Here is a 23,656-nt window from a genome sequence, read left to right as displayed (position 1 = left end):
AAGCATTGTTGCCAATGTGCAACATACAACTATTTCATAGTCTCCCCATAGGATACCTGTAGGCTAAAATGGCATACTTGTCGAATTCAAGAGAATGTTTAGTGTTTGTGCTGCCCTTATTTCACCTAAAGATGTGGTGAATGCTTCCGGTGGGCTTAGCTTTCATTTGACAGGGCATTATATTCCCGGTTAAAAGTAGTTTTCCCTAGTTTTCCCAAAGAATGCAAATGAAACAAACAGCAGGTTGGGTATAATTTTGCATCGTTTACTATTAACGTTGGGACTTGTGGTGGGGTTCAATTAAAGCATTGACTTGGGTGGGTTGGGTTTCTTGTGAGTAGTCGCGCGCATCGCTGGCGAGTGTGTGTGGCTGTCGAATGCGGGGGAGAGTCAAGACAGGAGGACGCTTCCTGATGCATAACAGGTTCATTAATTAGCCTGCTGGCCCAGCTCAGTTAAGACCAAAGTGGTGATGGCGGCGGTGGTTGTGGTGATGGCGGCGGTGGTTGTGGTGATGGCGGCGGTGGTTGTGGTGATGGCGGCGGTGGTTGTGGTGATGGTGGCTGTGGTGGTTGTGATTGCGGCAGTGGTGGTGGTGAGGGGGGGGAGGCTATCTTTGGGTGACTAACATTAGTGGCCGTGTGTTTGAACAGCTTGGGGTGAGCAGTTGCTATCAGGATGGCCAACTGAGGCCAGTTCCCAAATTTATATATGTGTGTTTTTTTTCTACCCCCTCGTTCCCCTGACAGTTTGACCTGGCTGGTCAAGATAAGGCCCTGGCGTGTTGTGTAACAGGTGCCAGGGGTCCTGTGCAGCGACGCTTCCTCTCGGCGTCTTATCTCTCCTGTCTGCTCCCTTCATCTTAAGCCTGTCAGATCCTCTCTCCTCTCCCCTCTCCCCCCGAAGCCAGAACGTGCTGGAGACATTGGCTTGGTATGCTTGTCGGGAGACTTCATGAAATAAGGGATGTTCGTAAGGTCGATATTAACTTTATGAAATAAGGGATGTTCGTAAGGGCGGTATCAACTTCATGCAATAAGGGATGTTCGTAAGGTAGATATTAACCTCAACTCTATCTCACTAAGCTCGAGTCATCGGATTCCTGCCAGATTAAGGAAATCGAAGTGTCAGGTAGCATCACATTGATTTGTCTGTGCTTAAGTCACTTGCCTGGTTTGATCTTACGGTTTGTGTGATCTGAAAGAGTCAATCATGCCAGCGTTTCTTTTTTTTTTTATGCTGCAGACCGTACAAAAGGTAGTGGGCAGATGTTCGATATACAGAAGTAAATTGAACTTTCACGCTTTTGCTGTGACACTTCTGCCTTGACCAAAACTGTCAGAGGTTAGGTGCCGAGGCCTTAAAGGGTTGTGGATTTATCAGATGCCTGAAAGTTCCAAATCGGAAATCACGTGACGTCATACACAGGGGGTTCAGGAAGTGTAACATACTTTCAGGCGTTGGTAGGGGTACCGAGACCTAGTTTTCAGCCTTATACTCTAACCCTAACCCTAAACAATACAAAAAAAAAGTTGATTCTGACAGTGTTCTGAAACACTACGTCACTTCCGATTTGGAACTTTCAGGCATCTTATAAATCCGTGGCCGCCTTAGAGCCCACTTTGTGTTGAGCCCTCTGTTTGGTTTACTAGATACAAATTCCCAGTGATGCATACTTGTTTGTAACAGCGAAAATATCAGTGTTCCCGCGAACTTTGAAGGAATGCGTCCGTGCGATTGCGCCCAAATGACGACACGTGAGAGTCCAGCACTGAGATGTATTGAGTAAGTCATTATAGACCCTTTTGTAACCTGAGGCCTCTCAGACTGTCAAAAAAATGTAAGTAATTGTAGACTAATTACCCTTGATGAAGCACAGTAGATTACACTTCTTAAGACACAGATAAGTAGTGATAAGACCGGAGGATTAGGCTCGGAGGACTTGGTCCATCATTTCCTAAAATGGATTCTAAGCACACACACATACACACATACACACATACACACACCCACACACACACTAACACACGCACACACACCCAGAAAATCACACTAGAGAGTGCAAGTCTTCGTGCTCGCTAAGGGACTGGTTGCCTGTCGCACTTCGCACACCGACCAGCTAAGCAGCAGATTTTCAAATTTGGGAACAGGCCCTCGGTTTGAAGGAAGAATGTTGGAAATCAGATATAATGTCCGTTGGCAAGTCATGCTGTGGGATCCGATGTTGACATAGATACTGAAGGTATCTAAAGTGTTCAATATTGATAAGCCCCTCTGCAATGAATGGTGGTTTTATAGCCATAGATTAAACACTTTCATGCTCAGTCAAACTGTTTCTTGGTGCAGTCAGTAGAGCTTTGATATGTGCTGCACCATTTGCTTTGAAAAAAGACCAGAAACTGATTGTGGCCTTCAGCCTCTCTGTTTTAAAGTTGAATGATGAGTTCTGGCTGTCCTCGCACATTATTTTAAATTTCAATTCATTGTTGTGGCTTGTGTTGCACAATTATCGTAAGCTCGCCCACAATTTCCGGACATGCCACGTGAAGGAATGAAATTTCTTTGGACCCTCATTCTGGAAGATTCTGTGCCTTTGGTTGCAGAGTCCTCGGCTTGTCGTTTCTCCCGGCCTTATCAAAGTCATCTTGTGTGCAGGTGTGTGTTGGTGTGTATGAGTGGCCTTCTCTCCGAGAGCACAGTTTGTACAGACACCCTATCAGACCACCCAGAGCAGTCTATCCTCCAGAGTGACACACACGCACACACGCACGGACCCACACACGCACACGCACACACACACACACGGACCCACACACGCACACGCACACACACACACACGCACACACGCAGGCACACACGCGCACACACACACACACACACACACACACACACACACGCTCGCACACACACGCACACACGCACACAAGCACACACACACACACACACACACACACACACACGGACACACACACACACACACACTCACACAGACACACGCACACACACACATGCACACACACGCACACACACACACACACACACGGACCCACACACGTGCACACACACACACACACACACACACACGGACACGGACACATCCTCCAGAGTGACACACGCACACACGCGCACAGACGGACCCTCACGGACCCACACAAACAATGCGTACAAGGTTGTCGGCTGGGGCCTCTGGGAAGCAGCCCTGGTCCAGCTGCTTTTAACAAGTCCTTCAGGCTGTCTCTAACATTGAGGGGAAATGGTTTATGTAATGCCGCCCGTGTTCCCATGGATTTTCCAGGCTTCAAATCGTATTGAGCGTAATGGAGAGGTAATGGAGGATATGAGCTGCGTTATGCATCCCCGAGGACGGCTAATGAGACACATAAATACACGGTGGCGGCTCTTTGCAGCACGCACCTTCATCATATTCATGCCCACAGTCCCCCCCCCCGCCACTGCCACCACATCGCCCCCCCCACCACCACCACCACCACCAAGGACAGACTGTCTGTCTGTGTGTCTTTCTGTCTGTCTGTCCGCCTGTCTGTCCGCCTGTCTGCTGGCCTGTCTGTCGGCCTGTTTGTCAGCCTGCCTGTCTGTCTGTCTGTGTGTCTGTCGGCCTGTCTGTCGGCCTGTCGGCCTGTCGGCCTGTTTGCCTGTCGGCCTGTCTGTCTGTTTGTCGGCCTGTCTGCCTGTCTGTCTGTCGGTCTGTCAGTCTGTCGGCCTATCTGTCTGTCGGCCTGTCTGTATGCCTATGGAATGGGGGTCTTTAGCTGCTGTCCTGTTCTTGTATCCTTCAATCCATCTGCATCCCCTCTGAGCACATGGCAAGATGTGTCATTGGAGGGCATCTGGCATTTGTACGTGTACTACATGAGGTCGGGCCGTGGTGATTGATCGTCAGTGACAGCGCACCTGTGGGAGACTCTTTTACCCCCCCCCTCCTCTCGCTCCGAGCTGTGGCCTCGATTCTTGTAGCTGTCAACATCTGGGCCCTCCATCATCTGTGCCAGCGTCCTTTAAGATGGTCACCCCCTCTGGTATAAGCCACACCTTAGCACCTTATCTGGTCTCATCAGATCATACAAGTCCCCCTGGTCACAGCTAGCGCCTGTCATCAACACCAACCACCCCCACACATGTGCCAAGTTCACAACCACCCCCCAACCTCCCCCAACCCCCCACAAAGCTTCAAAGCTCGATTTAAGGCAGAATGGAAACAGGCAGGCAAAGTCTCTCGTGGTTCTGTGTTCTGTTCCAAAGCCTTTGAGTTGTGCCGTTGTGGTGCTTCATTATGACGGATGAGGGTAATGCTGCATGCCCGTCTAAAAAAAACAAAACAAAAAACCTTCAGCTATGTTGCATAAGCTCTTGTAACTCTGCTGTGATGAGGGATGTTATGCCAAGTGGGGCTGAGGGAGATGACTTTTTAGCATTTTTTTTAGCTCTCCCGCCCCGCCCCCCCGATGTTGTCGTTGTAATCATATTCTGGATGCATGCACATAATCCACCCACGCTGGTGTCTGAAAGGCTCAGGAGCTCCAGCGGAAAAACGCCTGGATCTCTGGCCCATCCGCCTCCAGTCACACACACACACACACACACACACTAACATGTACACACCAGTTTTAAAAACAGGACTCGTATACCTGAACCGTTAGTGCTCAGCGTGATTATTCTGCTGGAAAGATGGCATCTTTATGAATTCCCTCTCTCTGTGCCAAGTTTAAGGCACCTGTGCTATCTGCTAGGCTTCACTAACTTGACTCGTCATTCCGTTTGCTCCACTGTAGAAGTAGTTTGAAACCACTTGAAACCTTCACTTCTCACAGAGGGGGACACCTCCTTGCTTAATTGCAGTGCCATGATGTTTTAGGCCGAACCAGTCATCTATGTGACCATTCGGTCATTCTCACAGCAGCTTTCTACCTTTTGGAGAGAAAATCCAATTAATCTTATATTCATTTTGTAAATGTTGCTTATAAATGCGACTAACGGACCAGGTGTCTGATAGTGCCAATTATGGACATAGCAGGACCACTTGAAGAAATTACTCCCCCACCCCACCTCTTTACACACTCTCATCAAAATGTGTGAAGAAAGCTGCGGTATGTATGATTATTACATTAGATAAAGGATGGGTGAAGCAAATCCTCAAAGAAAAACATGTTAAGACTTTTTTTTTAAAGTCGTGTGCTCCAAATAAGTAACCCGTGTCCCCAATTTCACATTTGGTTTCCCCCACAGTTTCACATCATTTTGCCCTGCTGGAATCGATTTTGTGGGTTTTGTGGTTCAAGGCAAGTTGTTGATGATGGTTTGGTTTCAGGATATGCTACGCAACGGTTGTTTCGTAATGTAATGTTTTAAATGCACGTTGACATAGAAGAAGCAGAGCTGAAAGAAAACAAACACTTTTGGACTGCGGCTTTTAATTGGCTCTGCCGAAGATGGAACCTCCGTGGCCAAATAATTGGACAATCTAATAAGCACCGATCACATTTATCAGCGTATCGTTTCTGCGGGCCGTAGACCTGCCTCTTTCATTACACCCGTGTCCTGTGAGCTGTATTGATTTGCTTTTTGTGAGAGCTTTGAGCAGATTCAATATATTTGTCTTGTGAAAGCAGGCCCCTTGTGGTGTGCATGGCCGCTCGTCCAGGTGCGTAATCCCGCTGAGAGTGTTTGTTTTGCCTCAGGTGAGAGGAGCAGTCACTTAAAAGCATGTTGTTAGTCTGGAGGGTGGACCCCAGTGACATGTGGGCAGAGTGGAGTGTCGCTCTCATTGTGTGATATGATGACCAACTGATGCTCAAAAGAGGGGGGGGAAGAAATAAACCTACTATTTTAAAGACTGCAGAAAATATATAGTAATTAAATAGTTTTAGCAATTATACTTTATATATTTTCCATAGATGTTAGATGTTAGCTATTTTTCTTGATGATAGCTACAACTCACAAAGTATTAGTGCCTTCCACATTTGACTGTTTGTGTTATTTGAAAAACGATATTCTGATCGAGTCTGAAAAATGTTCACTTCTACAGATTCTGTGTTTTTGCCACGAGCTGTTGCCTCTTTTCAAAAAACTCCCCTCAGTTTATGAAATCAGATGATGCCCTTTTAGTTCAAAGAATTATTGATGTTTCTGATCGAAGAGGAGAGTGTCATTCTTCTTTATTGAATTGAGTGCCATAGATATTTTCGTTATAATGAGCCAGCCACTGTCGCCAGCCAGCTCCAGCCGTGCCTTGAATCGCAGACAATTCTCTGACAGTTAATTCCCTAAACCTAGCTGTGTGGAGAGGGTCCAGTTTAAGACCATTAATACTGTGTCTTTTTTTTTAGGCGTTTTAGACCTACTTGCATGTCACATTTTTCATTAATTACCATCTGGGATTGACAATGGTACACTGGATGTATAGATCCGTGTCGAAACCAACCAAGCGATACAGTCCTGACAACAAAAACAACCCTGTTATGTGGATGTCAAAAACAACCCTGTTATGTGGTTGTCAAAAACAAATGTGTGTAGTGTCCCATGCTGCTGGCTAATGAAAAAAAAGAAACACCTCTCTTTGATCAATGACCGTTGGTCACCCAATGGATTGGCCAGATGCCGTTTGCCAGCGTTGACGCCGGTGTTGCATTGATGCACTGCTGCCAAGCCTGTCGTTAACGAGCGTCTCAGCTGGACCCCACGCTGCGTGACGTGATGCCCGTTTCCCTGGCGGCGTTGTTGCCGCGCGGTGTGTCCGCAGCTGCGGCTGGCATCAGCCTTATTTACCGCTGATTAGCCTCTTAGCCACGCCGGCCGGCCCCACAGGGTGCCAGGACGCGCAAACACACACGGGCCGCGCAAAGTTAAGTGTTTGTCCGAATCTGGATGCTTCCCACTGGACTGGCAAACTGTCCGCTGCCACGTCAGGCGTCAACCGACAACAGCCCATCCCCCCGATCCCCCCACTCCTCTCACACATTCATCCCTCCCTGGGCTGCGCCAGGAGACATTTTCTCATCCTGTGTTGTGTGCTTGTTTGAGCAGCAGGCGTCAATGGGGGCCTTTATCAGTCCATTGTGCTGCTGCGTCGTCTGTGGTGATTAGTTTTAGGCCAATTATTTGCTTGACCTCCATGGCAACGTGGAGGACAAACGTTTCCTGAGCTCATCGTTCTGCCATTCAGTGATTTGTGCCGTTGGAGAAGTCTCTCTCTCTTTTTTTTGTATTCGTTTCTTTTTGATTGAGCACTGAGGAAATCAGCTCCGAGGTACCTGAGCTCTTAGTCTCCCGTCAGCAACACCAACCCCAACCACCCCCCCCCCCCCCCCCCCAACCCCGTCAGCAACCCCAACCACCCCCCCACCCCCCCCTCACCACCAGCCCCTGAGACTCCGCTTTCACTGCCATCCAAAATGGCTAAATTAGACCATTGTTAAACACGGCACAGTAGGATTTTCATCACCCATTGTTAAATATCTTTCGGAAAGGCGAGATACAGAGTCATTATATAAGTCGCTTAATTATGCAAATCATTCAGAGTCTGCCTTTTTTATCTTCTGCATTGTGCACTAAGAATTCATGGGAGCGGATTCCTTTGATCGCACACATCATAAAAAGGTAACTTGGCAGAACACCACAGAATGGGAGGATGACGTTTGGGAAATGTAGCCTACCGGTTTAACATTGTGGAGAACTGCGCTGTGAAGTGGCTCTGTGGCACCACTGGAGTGCTGGGGAATGAGTCTTTGCCGAGGCACTGTAATTAAAAACTGTAATGATGTGTGGAGGGAAAGTCCAAGTCAAATTCCTTGTTTGTACAAACTTACTTGGCCAATAAAACCTGATTCTGAAGTCAAAATCAATGTTATGTTATTAGATTAGATTAGATTAGATTCAACTTTATTGTCATTGCACAGAGTACAAGTACTGAGACAACGAAATGCAGTTTAGCATCTAACCAGAAGTGCAAAATAGCAATAAAAGTGCAGAGTATGTACAGATGTAAGTGGAATAAGTGCATAAATATGATATGTACAGTAAGAGTTAGAATATGACAAATAATTGTAATATAAACAGAATTGAGACTAGCAGCAATTGAGGTAGGAGTGAGGTATGATAAGTATATAAAGTGCAGGTGTAAGTATACTGGTGGTAACAAATGAAATCAAGTGAATGAGGTAGAAAAGTACAATTAATACAGGTAGTGCAGTAAAGTGGATACAGTATAAAAAGACATTATGGTGCAAATGTTCAGTGGCTTGATGTTATTATGCATGTCATTAGTTCAACTTAATTCAAAATTGGTCATTGGTGTTTGATGTGTTGTTGTTGTTGTGGTGGTGTTCATCATTCCTTCACAGAAAGTGTGCTGGTAGGAAGGGGGGTGGGGGGGTTCAATATTTCTGGTGCTGTGAACTGCTTTCTGTGAATTACAAACGAATTGACCCTCTAATTGGTCTTTGTGACCGCGTCAACGATGTTTGTCTGTTTAGTCTAACGAACCACCTTCAACACTCTGCTTTCGAAAAGACAAACAAACAGCCACTACACTCTTTCCTCAGTATGCTCTGGTTTCATCGGTTGCTTCGATCGAAGAACTGGCTGATGTTTGTTGTGCGTCATTGACCTCAGACTTTAATTGCAATTAGTGTGAAATGATTTATTGAATGCCTGGTTAGTTCTACAGCTGATTTGTGTTTAATTGGCTGCCGTTGGGTTATGCTAAGGAGATGCCGATTAATGTGGAGGTTTCAGACCAGCTTGTTATAAGGACTCAGTCTTGTTGATGTTGTTTAATGGTGGCTGCGTTGAGAGGTAGAGGAGAACCACGGTTCACCCAAGCGTTCTTTGCTAAAGGGGTGGGGAACAGTCAACATGCAGTCTCTTGAAGGACATACAGTAGCAATGAAAGACTGTATAATAGTTAGCCTATTCAAACAGCACTCAAGTTGTATGAGCCCAGGTGGATAAGCAAACATGGAAGGAGCCTACTGCATGTTTGTTCACTTCAGATCCTTCAGTCCAGTTTATTTCAATTGTGTTCATTTATATGGTGGCGTAACCATTTAGAGCAAGCACATATATCCTAGGCGACGAAAAACTCCCTTTGAACAGGAAGAAACCTTGTGCAGTCTGGCTTTCTACTGCTTGCGTCCTTTGTATTTTGGCAACCCCAGGGAAATCTACATGGCCCACGTGTTACAGATTACTTCTCTTCTTGATGGAACTCTCACTCTCTCTCCCCCCCCCTCTCTCTCTCTCTCTTCCTCTCAAAAACTCCCTTTGAACAGGAAGAGACCTTGTGCAGTCTGGCTTTCTACTGCTTGCGTCCTTTGTATTATGGAATCACGTGTGATCTGAGATCAGCTGAGATCATCACAGCCCTCCTCACTGGCCATCGGGGTAAAGGATGCAAGAGAAGATACAACTCACTTCATGTTGTTGATTTCGCTGAGGGCGACTGAAGATGGCAGCAGGCATGCTCTTCAGAAGTGCATCCGTCCATGCCTAGTGGAGATGCCAGGGGGCACGGTGGCAAGGGAAGCGAAAGCGTGAGCTAAACGGAGTGAGAGCGATGGCGGAAATTTACATTTACAAAACACATTCGATTAAAGCGCTCCCTTGGAAGCCGAGCCGAGAGATCACAGCGTCTCTCAAACGCGTATAGTAATGAAGTGGCCGATTTTTAATAAAGTGCTCAGCTGGCACCACTTTAAAGAGGCCTCCCCTAAGGTCTGCCTGCATGCCGGTGCCCTCTCTCCCTCTCTCTCTCTCTCTCGCTCCCTCTTTCCCCTCTCTTTCCCTCTCTCTCTCTCTCTCCCTATCTCTCCCCTCTCGTTCCCTCTCTCCCTCTCTCTCTCCCCTCTCGTTCCCTCTCTCCCCTCTCTCTCCCTCTCTCTCTCTTTCCCTCTCTCTCCCTCTCTCTTGCTCGCTCTCTCTCTCTCTCTCTCTCTCCCTCTCTTTCCCTCTCTCCCTCTCTTTCCCTCTCTCCCTCTCTCCCTCTCTCCCCTCTCTTTCTCTCTCTCTCTCCCCCTCTCTCCCTCTCTCTCTCTCCCTCTCTCCCCTCTCGTTCCCTCTCTCCCCTCTCTCTCCCTCTCTCTCCCTCTCTCTCGCTCTCTCTCTCTCTCTCTCTCTCTCTCTCTCTCTCTCTCTCCCCTCTCTTTCCCTCTCTCCCCTCTCTTTCCCTCTCTCTCTCTCTCTCTCCCTCTCTCCCCTCTCTTTCCCTCTCTCCCCTCTCTCTCCCTCTCTCTCTCCCCTCTCGTTCCCTCTCTCCCCTCTCTCTCCCTCTCTCTCTCCCTCTCTCTCTCTCTCCCTCTCTCTCCCTCTCTCTCGCTCTCTCTCTCCCCTCTCTTTCCCTCTCTCCCTCTCTCTCTCTCTCTCCCTCTCTCTCTCTCTCTCTCTCTTTCCCTCTCTCGCATCCGGGCCAGCAGGCTTAGGAGTGCCAGCCTGAGGGGTGGGACACATCTGTCACTGGGAGCGCATGCCAGGGTTGCAGCGCGACCCGATCGACCCTGCGGTAACCCCTCTCGACCAGCCCACCCCCCTCCCCCCAAAAAAAAACTGTCCAAAATGCCCAACCCTCAGGACGGTCCACTTCTCTCTTAGACACTTTATGGCTCTAACTGGTGATTGGTTACCACCCTTGCTTGCTGAATGGCTCTGACTGGTGATTGGTTACCACCCTGGACATGGGACTCTTTATGGCTCTGACTGGTGATTGGTTACCATCCTGGACATGCAACACTTTATGGCTCTGACTGGTGATTGGTTACCACCCTGGCTGCTGGATGGCTCTGACTGGTGATTGGTTACCACCCTGGCTGCTGAATGGCTCTGACTGGTGATTGGTTACCACCCTGGACATGCAACACTTTATGGCTCTGACTGGTGATTGGTTACCACCCTGGCTGCTGAATGGCTCTGACTGGTGATTGGTAACCACCCTGGCTGCTGAATGGCTGCAGGAGAGCATCCGAGTCTCTCAGGGCGCTTCTGCAGATGTTCTCCTTTGATTGATATTCAGACGGATTGGGGCGGATTAACACACAGCCGAAGCCTGAAAGGCGCCCAAAGACGGACTGCAGACTCTCCGAGGCTTCTGCGTCGAAAACCGCGCCAACAACCATTAATATCTGATTCCCATTAACAATACAAATATGCCCAGATGCCTCATGCGCCAAATATGGTTAGCCTTCAGCTCGGGAATCATTTAGACCATACATGGCCAACTCCTTGACAACGTTTAACGGTTTCAGTTTGCGCAGGTCATTATTCCACATCACGGTACAATGGGATTGTTGCAGAAAGAAACACAAACACTAGTAGCTGAAAACCTACCCCATGATTTGTCATTTTGGGTGTGGGGTGGGGGATGGGGGTGGGGGGCACTTTCTGCCTATAATAGACCACCAGAGATTACAGACTAAACAGTCCAGAAGGGATATGTTTCAGTGTGCTGAACTGAAGGACCATCCACAGTAGGCCATTAGGGCTTCTTCAAACATGCAGTGTTTTCATAGAGGCCTGAGCTGTTCAGTAGCTCTGTTGGTTTTAAAAACTTGTTATTCTAGTTCAGTGTTATGCTATGGCCATGACTGTTTAAATGACTCCAAAGGCAACCTCTGTGTGAGGGATGCCTCACAGTCTGACATCAAAACAACCCTGTAGGAGTCCCTACTCCCTACATAAACGTGGTCAATTCATGTCTCTAAGTTCATTCGTCCACCAGTTCATTGATACAGTTAACATACAAGAGGCATCAAGAGTTGCTCTATGTTACAATGGAGATGTCATGTCATTGAGTTTTTGAACAGTAGCAACATTCTAAGAGAATTTTCGCTATGCCTTTTTTAGCTAAATAAGAAAATGAACCTTTTGGGCTTTGTTTGTTACGCGTTTGGTTTTGCACTATATGATAAGATCTCTAAACATATCTGAACTCAAACATTATATATACGTTGCCACAGTGTTACAGAAGTGTTGGCTATGCAGTAGGTGAGGCTTTGCCAGGCTGAGATGCTTCTACAGTAAAAGGGATGGGAGCCATGCCGCATGCTCTGTGAAGTGACCTGTGCTTGGCTCCAGCTCTGCGGCTCTGACAGGGCCAGTGCTTATCGCCATGGCAGCTGTTGCTGTGGCACTGTCATTGACAGTGAAAGAAACATTCTAAAACTGCCATGAGGGCATCTTCCATCCACCGCTGCCAGTCACCGATCGGGATGACATTGTCGCCCGGGTGATGACGCACTACTCCCAGATGGTCAGCAGCTCTGACCTGGCAGGAGAGATGAGTTCCTGTGTGAGTGTGATGGGAGTGTGTGTGTGTGTGTGTGTGAGTGTGAGTGTGATGGGAGTGTGTGTGTGTGGGAGTGTGTGTGTGTGTGTGTGAGTGTGATGGGAGTGTGTGTGTGTGTGTATGTGAGAGTGTGATGGGAGTGTGTATGTGTGTTTTCTGAGTGTGATGGGATTGTTTGTGTGTGTGTGTGTGTGTGTGTGTGGAGGAAAAAGGTGAATTGTTCTCCTGACATCTTGTATGCTAAGGCTCTCTGTCCGTCTGTTTTATAACTCGCTGGCAGATGGAGAGCCATTGTCCCACCACTTCTGCACTTAGTAATTGCAATCCCGAAGAGCTGCTGTTACGGCTGCATAAATCATCCCTCCGCCTGTCTGCCCCCCCGCCCCCCGCCCCAGTCCCCCCCAGCCCCTAAGTTTCTCCCCGAATGCGAACGCGCCCAAGCTGACAGAAGCTGTGCTCCAGCGTCGCTTTGCCACTTGACCCTCCACTCTTGCTCTGTGGAGCAATCAGCAGCTTAACCAGCTGCATTTGACAAGGGTGGCACGGCTGAACGAGGGGGGGGTATGTGACCGTGGGCCGAACATGTGGAGAGGGGAGTGGGGGGGATGGGGGTGGGCGCTGCTGGCCCAGTGTGGTGCTGTGCCGCATCGAGACGGCCATTCGATCTGTGCTGCCCGGGCCCAGGACAGCTGTTCATGACAGGCACGCTGCTCTCTTCTCCTGTCCTCCATGCCTGCCGCCCTGCCGCGCACACACACACACACACACACACACACACACACACACACAGCACGCATTCAGCCGGCTCTGAAGTGCAAATGATATTCAGCGCTGGGGGGTGGGGTGGGGGGGTGGGATAGGAGTCAGGGACCCAACCTAGACCTCACTCAAGGCTTCCAAAAGAGAGGCCTTGTAATATATTTTTTTCTTTCTGAAACTGTCACGAATTCAGCTTGAGTTGTAAGTGGGAGTGCAAAGTTTAATCAGCGAGTGCCTGAGAGTGTGGAAGCTACAGCGCTGCGGACTGGCTGACCAGCCTTAGGCCATCATATGGCCTTTTCGGTTTATGCAAAAAGGCAAAAATATGGAACAGATGTTAAAAATTAGCCTGCGATCATTTTTTCAAGCAATCTGCTCTCGTGAGGAGAGGCTTATCTATTCTGAGCGTAAACATAAACTGGATATGAATTTCCGCACGCAAATGCAAAGTGTGATGACCCGGCAGTAGGATCGCTAATTCTTGCAAGCTAACAATCGATTATATGCCTTAACCCCCGTGGATACAGCACACAGTATGCTATGATTGATCACATTTAATTTGGGCAATAAGATACATAACCCAGATTAAGGAAAAACGATTGATTACCAATCAAAACGATAATGACAAACATGCTTTAATTCATAACTGACCTGTGCTGTCGTGTTTAAAAGAGCAATGCATGAGCAAACTAGTGTTTTGTTATCGCAGACTTGCCCTTCTCACTGTGAATTTGCCTGAGCAAAACATCAGATGGAATGGAGGATGTAAATAATCCACAGTGTTGGTGGATTCTTTATTCATTTAAAAATACAGCAGATGAATATCCATAACGTCAGTTGAAATGTTAGGTGCAAAACATGAATGCTATATTGCTAGCGGCGGAGTTGTGTTACCATGTTAATTGTTGGCTGGAAGTAGTTTCGTGGATATTAGGTTACTTTGTCACTTTGAATTCACATGTGCAAAACATCAGCTGTAACATAGACTTTTATTAATCTGCATTGGTGGTGGTATCTTCACTGAGAGCAGATGAGCAGTTTGTAAGGCTCCGTTTAATGTCACTTTATTATACTTTCAAAACAGTGATGTTCAAAACAGGATGTTCTTCAGCGACGGTTTCTGGAGTTCTCAGAGGTGTTTCCCCATTCAGTTCAATGGATGAGAAAAAGAAAAGAATGACTGAAAACATTTTTTAAAAGAGCCTGGCATGGGATGAGGACGGTCATGTCATCAAAAGCTCTAGGAGTGTCAAAAGCGGAATAATGAGGAGGAGGACTCGAGAAGAACAGTACATCGCGTTGCAGGCACACTACTGATAAAGTCCCCAATAATGGGTGGCCTTGTGAAACTGTCATTTAAAATGCTTCTGAAAGCCTGTAATTGGTGGTTGTAATCCCAAGGGGACAATTAACTTCACGTTCCATCAGTTGTCCTTGTAGTATTTACACTGTTGATACTGCTTCTAACTGACTAGGTCTCGATCAATACATATATGGAGCGCATTCCTATTGTCTGGGTAGTAAGTGGTCATTATCTTGGTGCTGCTCTTCAATACATGCCATTGTGTGATAAATATGGTATTGCCTCCTCTTAGATGGGCTTTAAGAATTACTGAAATTTGATTTGCCTTGAGTAGGGACCATTCAGTTCTCCATGCAACAAACATACGGTCCCCTGTGAGGGAATATGTCCACCTCTCCTAAAGTGTCCTCATATGTCCACCTCTCCAAAAGTGTCCTAATATGTCCACCTCTCCTAAAGTGTCCTTATATGTCCACCTCTCCAAAAGTGTCCTCATATGGCCACCTCTCATAAAATGTCCCCATATGTCCACCTCTTCAAAAGTGTCCTCATATGGGGACATTTTATGAGAGGTGGACATATGAGGACACTTTTGGAGAGGTGGATATATGAGGACACTTTTGGAGAGGTGGATATATGAGGACACTTTTGGAGAGGTGGACATATGAGGACACTTTTGGAGAGGTGGACAAATGGAGACACTTTTGGAGAGGTGGACATATTAGGACACTTTTGGAGAGGTGGATATATGAGGACACTTTTGGAGAGGTGGACATATGGGGACATTTTATGAGAGGTGGACATATGTCCACCTCTCCAAAAGTGTCCTCATATATCCACCTCTCCAAAAGTGTCCTAATATGTCCACCTCTCCAAAAGTGTCTCCATTTGTCCACCTCTCCAAAAGTGTCCTCATATGTCCACCTCTCCAAAAGTGTCCTCATATATCCACCTCTCCAAAAGTGTCCTCATATGTCCACCTCTCATAAAATGTCCCCATATGTCCACCTCTCCAAAAGTGCCCTAATATGTCCACCTCTCCAAAAGTGTCCTCATATCTCCACCTCTCCAAAGGTGTCCCCATATGTCCACCTCTCCTAAAGTGTCCTCATATGTCCACCTCTCCTAAAGTGTCCTCATATGTCCACCTCTCCAAAAGTGTCCTCATATGTCCACCTCTCCAAAAGTGTCCTCATTTGTCCACCTCTAAAAAAGTGCCCTAATATGTCCACCTCTCCTAAAGTGCCCTAATATGTCCACCTCCCCTAAAGTGTCCTCATATGTCCACCTCTCCTAAAGTGTCCTCATATGTCCACCTCTCCAAAAGTGTCCTCATATGTCCACCTCTAAAAAAGTGCCCTAATATGTCCACCTCTCCTAAAGTGCCCTAATATGTCCACCTCTCCTAAAGTGTCCTCATATGTCCACCTCTCCTAGAGTGTCCTTATATGTCCACCTCTCCTAAAGTGTTCTAATATGTCCACCTCTCCTAAAGTGCCCTTATATGTCCACCTCTCCAAAAGTGTCCTCATATGTCCATCTCTCCAAAAGTGTCGTCACATCTCCACCTCTCCAAAGGTGTCCCCATATGTCCACCTCTCCTAAAGTGTCCTCATATGTCCACCTCTCCTAAAGTGTCCTCATATGTCCACCTCTCCAAAAGTGTCCTCATATGTCCACCTCTAAAAAAGTGCCCTAATATGTCCACCTCTCCTAGAGTGTCCTTATATGTCCACCTCTCCTAAAGTGTTCTAATATGTCCACCTCTCCTAAAGTGCCCTAATATGTCCACCTCTCCTAAAGTGTCCTCATATGTCCACCTCTCCTAAAGTGTCCTCATATGTCCACCTCTCCAAAAGTGTCCTCATATGTCCACCTCTAAAAAAGTGCCCTAATATGTCCACCTCTCCTAAAGTGTCCTCATATGTCCACCTCTCCTAGAGTGTCCTTATATGTCCACCTCTCCTAAAGTGTTCTAATATGTCCACCTCTCCTAAAGTGCCCTTATATGTCCACCTCTCCAAAAGTGTCCTCATATGTCCACCTCTCCAAAAGTGTCCTCACATCTCCACCTCTCCAAAGGTGTCCCCATATGTCCACCTCTCCTAAAGTGTCCTCATATGTCCACCTCTCCTAAAGTGTCCTCATATGTCCACCTCTCCAAAAGTGTCCTCATATGTCCACCTCTAAAAAAGTGCCCTAATATGTCCACCTCTCCTAAAGTGCCCTTATATGTCCACCTCTCCTAAAGTGTCCTCATATGTCCACCTCTCCAAAAGTGTCCTCATATGTCCACCTCTAAAAAAGTGCCCTAATATGTCCACCTCTCCTAAAGTGCCCTAACATGTCCACCTCTCCTAAAGTGTCCTCATATGTCCACCTCTCCTAGAGTGTCCTTATATGTCCACCTCTCCTAAAGTGTTCTAATATGTCCACCTCTCCTAAAGTGCCCTTATATGTCCACCTCTCCAAAAGTGTCCTCACATCTCCACCTCTCCAAAGGTGTCCTCATATGTCCACCTCTCCTAAAGTGTCCTCATATGGCCACCTCTCCAAAAGTGTCCTCACATGTCCACCTCTCCTAAAGTGTTCTAATATGTCCACCTCTCCTAAAGTGCCCTTATATGTCCACCTCTCCAAAAGTGTCCTCATATGTCCATCTCTCCAAAAGTGTCGTCACATCTCCACCTCTCCAAAGGTGTCCCCATATGTCCACCTCTCCTAAAGTGTCCTCATATGTCCACCTCTCCTAAAGTGTCCTCATATGTCCACCTCTCCAAAAGTGTCCTCATATGTCCACCTCTAAAAAAGTGCCCTAATATGTCCACCTCTCCTAAAGTGCCCTAATATGTCCACCTCTCCTAAAGTGTCCTCATATGTCCACCTCTCCTAGAGTGTCCTTATATGTCCACCTCTCCTAAAGTGTTCTAATATGTCCACCTCTCCTAAAGTGCCCTAATATGTCCACCTCTCCTAAAGTGTCCTCATATGTCCACCTCTCCTAAAGTGTCCTCATATGTCCACCTCTCCAAAAGTGTCCTCATATGTCCACCTCTAAAAAAGTGCCCTAATATGTCCACCTCTCCTAAAGTGCCCTAAAATGTCCACCTCTCCTAAAGTGTCCTCATATGTCCACCTCTCCTAGAGTGTCCTTATATGTCCACCTTTCCTAAAGTGTTCTAATATGTCCACCTCTCCTAAAGTGCCCTTATATGTCCACCTCTCCAAAAGTGTCCTCATATGTCCACCTCTCCAAAAGTGTCCTCACATCTCCACCTCTCCAAAGGTGTCCCCATATGTCCACCTCTCCTAAAGTGTCCTCATATGTCCACCTCTCCTAAAGTGTCCTCATATGTCCACCTCTCCAAAAGTGTCCTCATATGTCCACCTCTAAAAAAGTGCCCTAATATGTCCACCTCTCCTAAAGTGCCCTAATATGTCCACCTCTCCTAAAGTGTCCTCATATGTCCACCTCTCCTAGAGTGTCCTTATATGTCCACCTCTCCTAAAGTGTTCTAATATGTCCACCTCTCCTAAAGTGCCCTTATATGTCCACCTCTCCAAAAGTGTCCTCACATCTCCACCTCTCCAAAGGTGTCCTCATATGTCCACCTCTCCTAAAGTGTCCTCATATGGCCACCTCTCCAAAAGTGTCCTCACATGTCCACCTCTCCTAAAGTCTCCTCACATGTCCACCTCTCCTAAAGTGTCCTCATATGTCCAGCTCTCCAAAGTGTCGTCCGGTTCCCTCTTCTGGCTGTAGTTGAGTCTTGATCAGGTCCACAGTAGGAATGATGGCTGTGTATGTTGCCATATGTGAGCTGAGATGGTGGAGCAGGCGGGGGGGGGGGGGGGGATCATTGTCATGTACCCCCCTTTCTGAAAAGAACGAGGACAGAACATACATGCCCTGTGTCTCACTGCACAGCTTTATATTCCTAAAATTCAAAATCCACTCAGGATGTTTTGTGTTTGACAACAATGTGTTCTTCCATTTCCATTCTTTTTGGTGAAATGAAAGGAGGTTGTTTTCGCAAAAGTTGATTCGCGAAAGTTTGATTCGCCAAAGTTGCCTGAGAGAAACGTCCGTCACAGGAAAACGATGAAAACTGAGAGTCGATTCACCGTCATCTTTGTTGCCACAACCTGGATAGTCGCAAGCCTTCACCATTTTTTTTACACTCAGGTTTATGTCAATTTTATCAAATGTTGTCTCAGTTTTCATCGTAAGAGAGAGGGCTCTGTGATTTGATGAGATAACTGTGTTCTAGAACACCGTCTGGTCCCTGGTGTTGATGGGGTATTGAAACAGGAGTTTGATCTTCTGCTTTTTCCCCCACAGGAGATTCATTCACACAGTTCCGCTTCTCAGAGGAGAAGGACTGGGAAATGGACTCACTGGCTGCTCATCAGGTACTGACTTGCATTTTTATATACAATGTGTTGAGTCTTAAAAAGCATTATTAGGGGGGGCACTGTGGCTCAAACAGTAGCCCCGACCACATCCGGGCTTGACGCTCAAGGAGGTCACGGGTTCGAATCCGGCCCGATGCCATTTCTCCTGTCCACTCCCCACCTCTTCTCCCTCTCATTTCCTGTCACAATCTTCACTGCTCTGTCAATTAAAGGCATAAAAAGCCCAAAAACAAATCTTAAAAAAAAAAAAAAAAGCATTATTATTAGTAGTAGTAGAAGTAGTAGTAGTAGTATTACCGCTTTTATTATACTGTCCATTGAATGTTCTTATATTAAATTGCATCTGTAAGATCTCTATACACTGAGGCTGAATGTTTTAGAAGCTTGTGTGTGTGTGTGTCTGCACAACAGGATGCTTCCTCTCATCATCTCTGCCCTTTCTCCCTCTCTCCTCGCCTTATCTCTCTCTCTCCATCTCTCCTCTCCTCTCTCCTCTCTTCCTCTCTCCTCTCCTCTCTTCCTCTCTCCTCTCCTCATCTCTCCCTCTCTCCTCTCCTCATCTCTCTCCCTCTCTCCTCTCCTCATCTCACTCTCTCCTCTCCCTCTCTCCTCTCCTCATCTCTCTCCCTCTCCCCATCTCACTCTCTCCTCTCCTCATCTCTCTCCCTCTCATCTTTCCCTCTCTCCTCTCCTCATCTCTCTCCCTCTCTCCTCTCCTCATCTCACTCTCTCCTCCCTCTCTCCTTATCTCTCTTCCTCTCTCCTCTCCTCATCTCTCTCCCTCTCTCCTCATCTCACTCCCTCTCTCCTCTCCTCATCTCATCTCACTCTCTCCTCTCCCTCTCTCCTCTCCTCATCTCTCTCCCTCTCTCCTCTCCTCATCTCTCTCCCTCTCTCTCTCCATCTCTCCTCTCATCTCTCCTCATCTCTCTCCCTCTCTCCTCTCCTCATCTCTCTCTCTCTCTCTCTCCATCTCTCCTCTCCTCATCTCTCTCCCTCTCTCCTCATCTCTCTCGTCTCCTCATCTCTCTCCTCTCCTCATCCCTCTCCCTCTCTCCTCTCCTCATCTCTCTCCCTCTCTCCTCATCTCTCTCCTCTCCTCATCCCTCTCCCTCTCTCATCTCTCTCCCTCTCTCCTCTCCTCATCTCTCTCCCTCTCTCCTCTCCTCATCCCTCTCCCTCTCTCCTCATCCCTCTCCCTCTCTCCTCTCCTCATCTCTCCCCCTCTCTCCTCTCCTTATCTCTGCCTCTCTCTCTCTCTCCATCTCTCCTCTCCTCTCTCCTCTCTTCCTCTCTCCTCTCCTCTCTTCCTCTCTCCTCTCCTCTCTTCCTCTCTCCTCTCCTCATCTCTCCCTCTCTCCTCTCCTCATCTCTCTCCCTCTCTCCTCTCCTCTCCTCATCTCACTCTCTCCTCTCCCTCTCTCCTCTCCTCATCTCTCTCCCTCTCCCCATCTCACTCTCTCCTCTCCTCATCTCTCTCCCTCTCATCTTTCCCTCTCTCCTCTCCTCATCTCTCTCCCTCTCTCCTCTCCTCATCTCACTCTCTCCTCCCTCTCTCCTTATCTCTCTTCCTCTCTCCTCTCCTCATCTCTCTCCCTCTCTCCTCATCTCACTCCCTCTCTCCTCTCCTCATCTCTCTCCCTCTCTCCTCTCCTCATCCCTCTCCCTCTCTCCTCATCCCTCTCCCTCTCTCCTCTCCTCATCTCTCTCCCTCTCTCCTCTCCTCATCTCACTCTCTTCTCCCTCTCTCCTTATCTCTCTTCCTCTCTCCTCTCCTCATCTCTCTCCCTCTCTCCTCATCTCACTCCCTCTCCCTCTCTCCTCATCCCTCTCCCTCTCTCCTCTCCTCATCTCTCTCCCTCTCCTCATCTCTCTCCATCTCTCCTCTCATCTCTCTCTCTCTCCTCATCTCTCTCCCTCTCTCCTCATCTCTCTCTCTCTCTCCATCTCTCCTCTCCTCATCTCTCTCCCTCTCTCCTCATCTCTCTCGTCTCCTCATCTCTCTCCTCTCCTCATCCCTCTCCCTCTCTCCTCATCTCTCTCCCTCTCTCCTCTCCTCATCTCTCTCCTCTCCTCATCCCTCTCCCTCTCCCATCTCTCTCCCTCTCTCCTCTCCTCATCTCTCTCCCTCTCTCCTCTCCTCATCTCTCTCCCTCTCTCCTCATCCCTCTCCCTCTCTCCTCTCCTCATCTCTCTCCTCTCCTCATCCCTCTCTCCTCTCCTCATCTCTCCCCCTCTCCTCTCCTCATCTCTCCCCCTCTCTCCTCTCCTTATCTCTGCCCTTTCTCCCTCTCTCCTCTCATCTTTCCCTCTCTCCTCTCCTCCACTCTCTCCTCTCATCTCTCCCTCTCTCCTCTCCTCATCTCTCTCCCTCTCTCCTCTCCTCATCCCTCTCCCTCTCTCCTCTCCTCATCTCTCTCCCTCTCTCCCTCTCTCCTCTCCTCATCTCTCTCCCTCTCTCCTCTCCTCATCCCTCTCTCCTCTCCTCATCCCTCTCCCTCTCTCCTCTCCTCATCTCTCTCCCTCTCCTCATCTCTCTCCATCTCTCCTCTCATCTCTCTCTCTCTCCTCATCTCTCTCCCTCTCTCCTCATCTCTCTCTCTCTCTCCATCTCTCCTCTCCTCATCTCTCTCCCTCTCTCCTCATCTCTCTCGTCTCCTCATCTCTCTCCTCTCCTCATCCCTCTCCCTCTCTCCTCATCCCTCTCCCTCTCCTCATCTCTCTCCCTCTCTCCTCTCCTCATCTCTCTCCCTCTCTCCTCTCCTCATCTCTCTCCTCTCCTCATCCCTCTCCCTCTCCCATCTCTCTCCCTCTCTCCTCTCCTCATCTCTCTCCCTCTCTCCTCTCCTCATCTCTCTCCCTCTCTCCTCATCCCTCTCCCTCTCTCCTCTCCTCATCTCTCTCCTCTCCTCATCCCTCTCTCCTCTCCTCATCTCTCTCCCTCTCTCCTCATCCCTCTCCCTCTCCTCATCCCTCTCCCTCTCTCCTCTCCTCATCTCTCTCCCTCTCTCCCTCTCTCCTCTCCTCATCTCTCTCCCTCTCTCCTCTCCTCATCCCTCTCTCCTCTCCTCATCTCTCCCTCTCTCCTCTCCTCCACTCTCTCCCTCTCTCCTCTCCTCATCCCTCTCCCTCTCTCCTCATCTCTCCCTCTCTCCCTCTCTCCTCTCCTCCACTCTCTCCCTCTCTCCTCTCCTCATCCCTCTCCCTCTCTCCTCATCTCTCCCTCTCTCCTCTCCTCATCTCTCTCCCTCTCTCCTCTCCTCATCCCTCTCTCCTCTCCTCATCCCTCTCCCTCTCTCCTCTCCTCATCTCTCCTCTCCTCATCCCTCTCTCCTCTCCTCATCTCTCTCCCTCTCTCTCTGCAGATGTCGGGTGTGTTTGTGGACCTTGCGGTGCTGGCCCAGTCTCTGCAGGAGCTGCCTCTCCACCAGCGGCTCAACCTGGAGCCTGAGCTGGTCCAGGTAACCCAGTGGTAGCCAAGGCAACCTCACCCCTGATCAGCCTCTCTGATAGTTCAGCAGCATTGCGTAAACAAAGGTGTTTCAACACATCCTCTACGGCTGCAAACTGAATTGAGGACAATGGTGTGACGTCCTTAGCGTTTGTTGTTTGTTGTGGTTTTTAATTGCTATTTTTGTTTGTTTTTTTCTTCCAGGAGGCCACACCGGTGGAACTGCCAACCATAACCATGGTGGGCAAACCAGACAGCAGTGCCCTAGGCGGAGGGGGGTTTAAGACCGCTTCTCCTGCGACCAAAGGCCTGGTGTGTGGCACGGGCGTTTCAAGCCCTGTGAAGCCAACACCGGCCCGCCCCAAAGCCCAGGCCTCCTCCAGTGAGCTGAAGGCTAAGACGGAAGAGGTGGACGAAGAGCTGGACCTACTCCTGGGCTTGCAGAAACCCATAGCTGAGCTCTCCCCCATGGAGATGCCACCCAGCACTGAGCGCCCTCCCATGGAGACGCCACCCAGCACTGCAGAAGAAGTTACTCCAGCCCCCAGTGAAAGTAAGTACCCTACAGTTTACGAAGCACATAAAGAGGTTAGGTTGCTGGGGCGTGGCCTGTAACTGTTTTTCTTTTTTTTTTAATTACTATTACTTTTACAGAAGCAGGAGAAGAAAAGAAAATCGATGAAGTTGCGGAGGGGTTGAAGGAAGAGGAAACCCCACCCGAACCAGCGCCTGTAAAGCAGGAAGTGTCCGAGGAGGACCTGGAGGACTGGTTGGACAGCATGATCTCATGACTTCAGTGGCGTTTTGCACTGGTTCCACTCCAGAGAGGGACACGGTGGTTGGTACCTGATGCACAGGACACGCGGCTGTGGAAAAACCACACACGTGGAACGCAGACCATTCCCCCAACAGCGCGTCCTCAACCAATCAGCTTTGTTTTTTCCACCAGGGTTTAACTATAGTGCTAAATAGGCGGAGATGTTGTCACTTCTGTTTCCTGTAAGTGTCCTAATTCCTCACTTGCAAAAGACACAAAGAGCTGTAACGATGTGCCTTGGATAGTCTCCTGCGTATGGATTTAGCATCCTTTTTGCTTTGAGAGGGATAGGTCAGACCCACAGGCGCTGTGTTTTGGGTGACTTGTGGCTTTCGTGTCTGTGGACGGATAGATGTGCTCGGGAACATGAATGACAGATGAGGTTATTTGCATCGGTTGCTTTATTCTCCTTTTCCCCCCTCCTCAAAAAGAAATGGCGACCACCAAAGCTACTACATACATACAAATGGCCATTCATTAGCAGTTTACATTTTTTTTTTTTTTCATCATATACTTTTTTTTGTTTGTTCAATAAACGCATAGTTTGTTCATAATTTGTCTTCTCAGCAGTGAATTTCTCAGAATACTGTGATAATCGTGAACATGTGCAGGTGGCCA

At 48.2% G+C, this 23,656-nt stretch overlaps 1 protein-coding gene across 1 annotated transcript in view; it reads left to right on the top strand.

Annotated features, from left to right (window-relative positions):
* The window catches only part of aven (apoptosis, caspase activation inhibitor), a gene marked incomplete at its 5' end in the record, with an annotated part of 33,161 nt that extends 9,569 nt beyond the window's left edge, over positions 1 to 23,592 (top strand). The window contains 4 exons of the mRNA XM_080853700.1: positions 18,697 to 18,767; positions 22,136 to 22,231; positions 22,426 to 22,774; positions 22,876 to 23,592. Of these exons, the coding sequence (XP_080709826.1) occupies positions 18,697 to 18,767; positions 22,136 to 22,231; positions 22,426 to 22,774; positions 22,876 to 23,012 (653 nt within the window). The 3' untranslated portion in view covers positions 23,013 to 23,592. The remainder of the gene's footprint in view (positions 1 to 18,696; positions 18,768 to 22,135; positions 22,232 to 22,425; positions 22,775 to 22,875) is intronic.
* Positions 23,593 to 23,656: the final 64 nt, after the last annotated feature.

Source organism: Sprattus sprattus (assembly GCF_963457725.1).
Source record: "Sprattus sprattus genome assembly, chromosome: 16".
NCBI classification, from domain to species: Eukaryota; Metazoa; Chordata; class Actinopteri; order Clupeiformes; family Clupeidae; genus Sprattus; species Sprattus sprattus.
The sequence above is the reverse complement of the archived record's forward strand: the minus strand, read 5'-3'. Positions and strand labels throughout refer to the sequence as shown.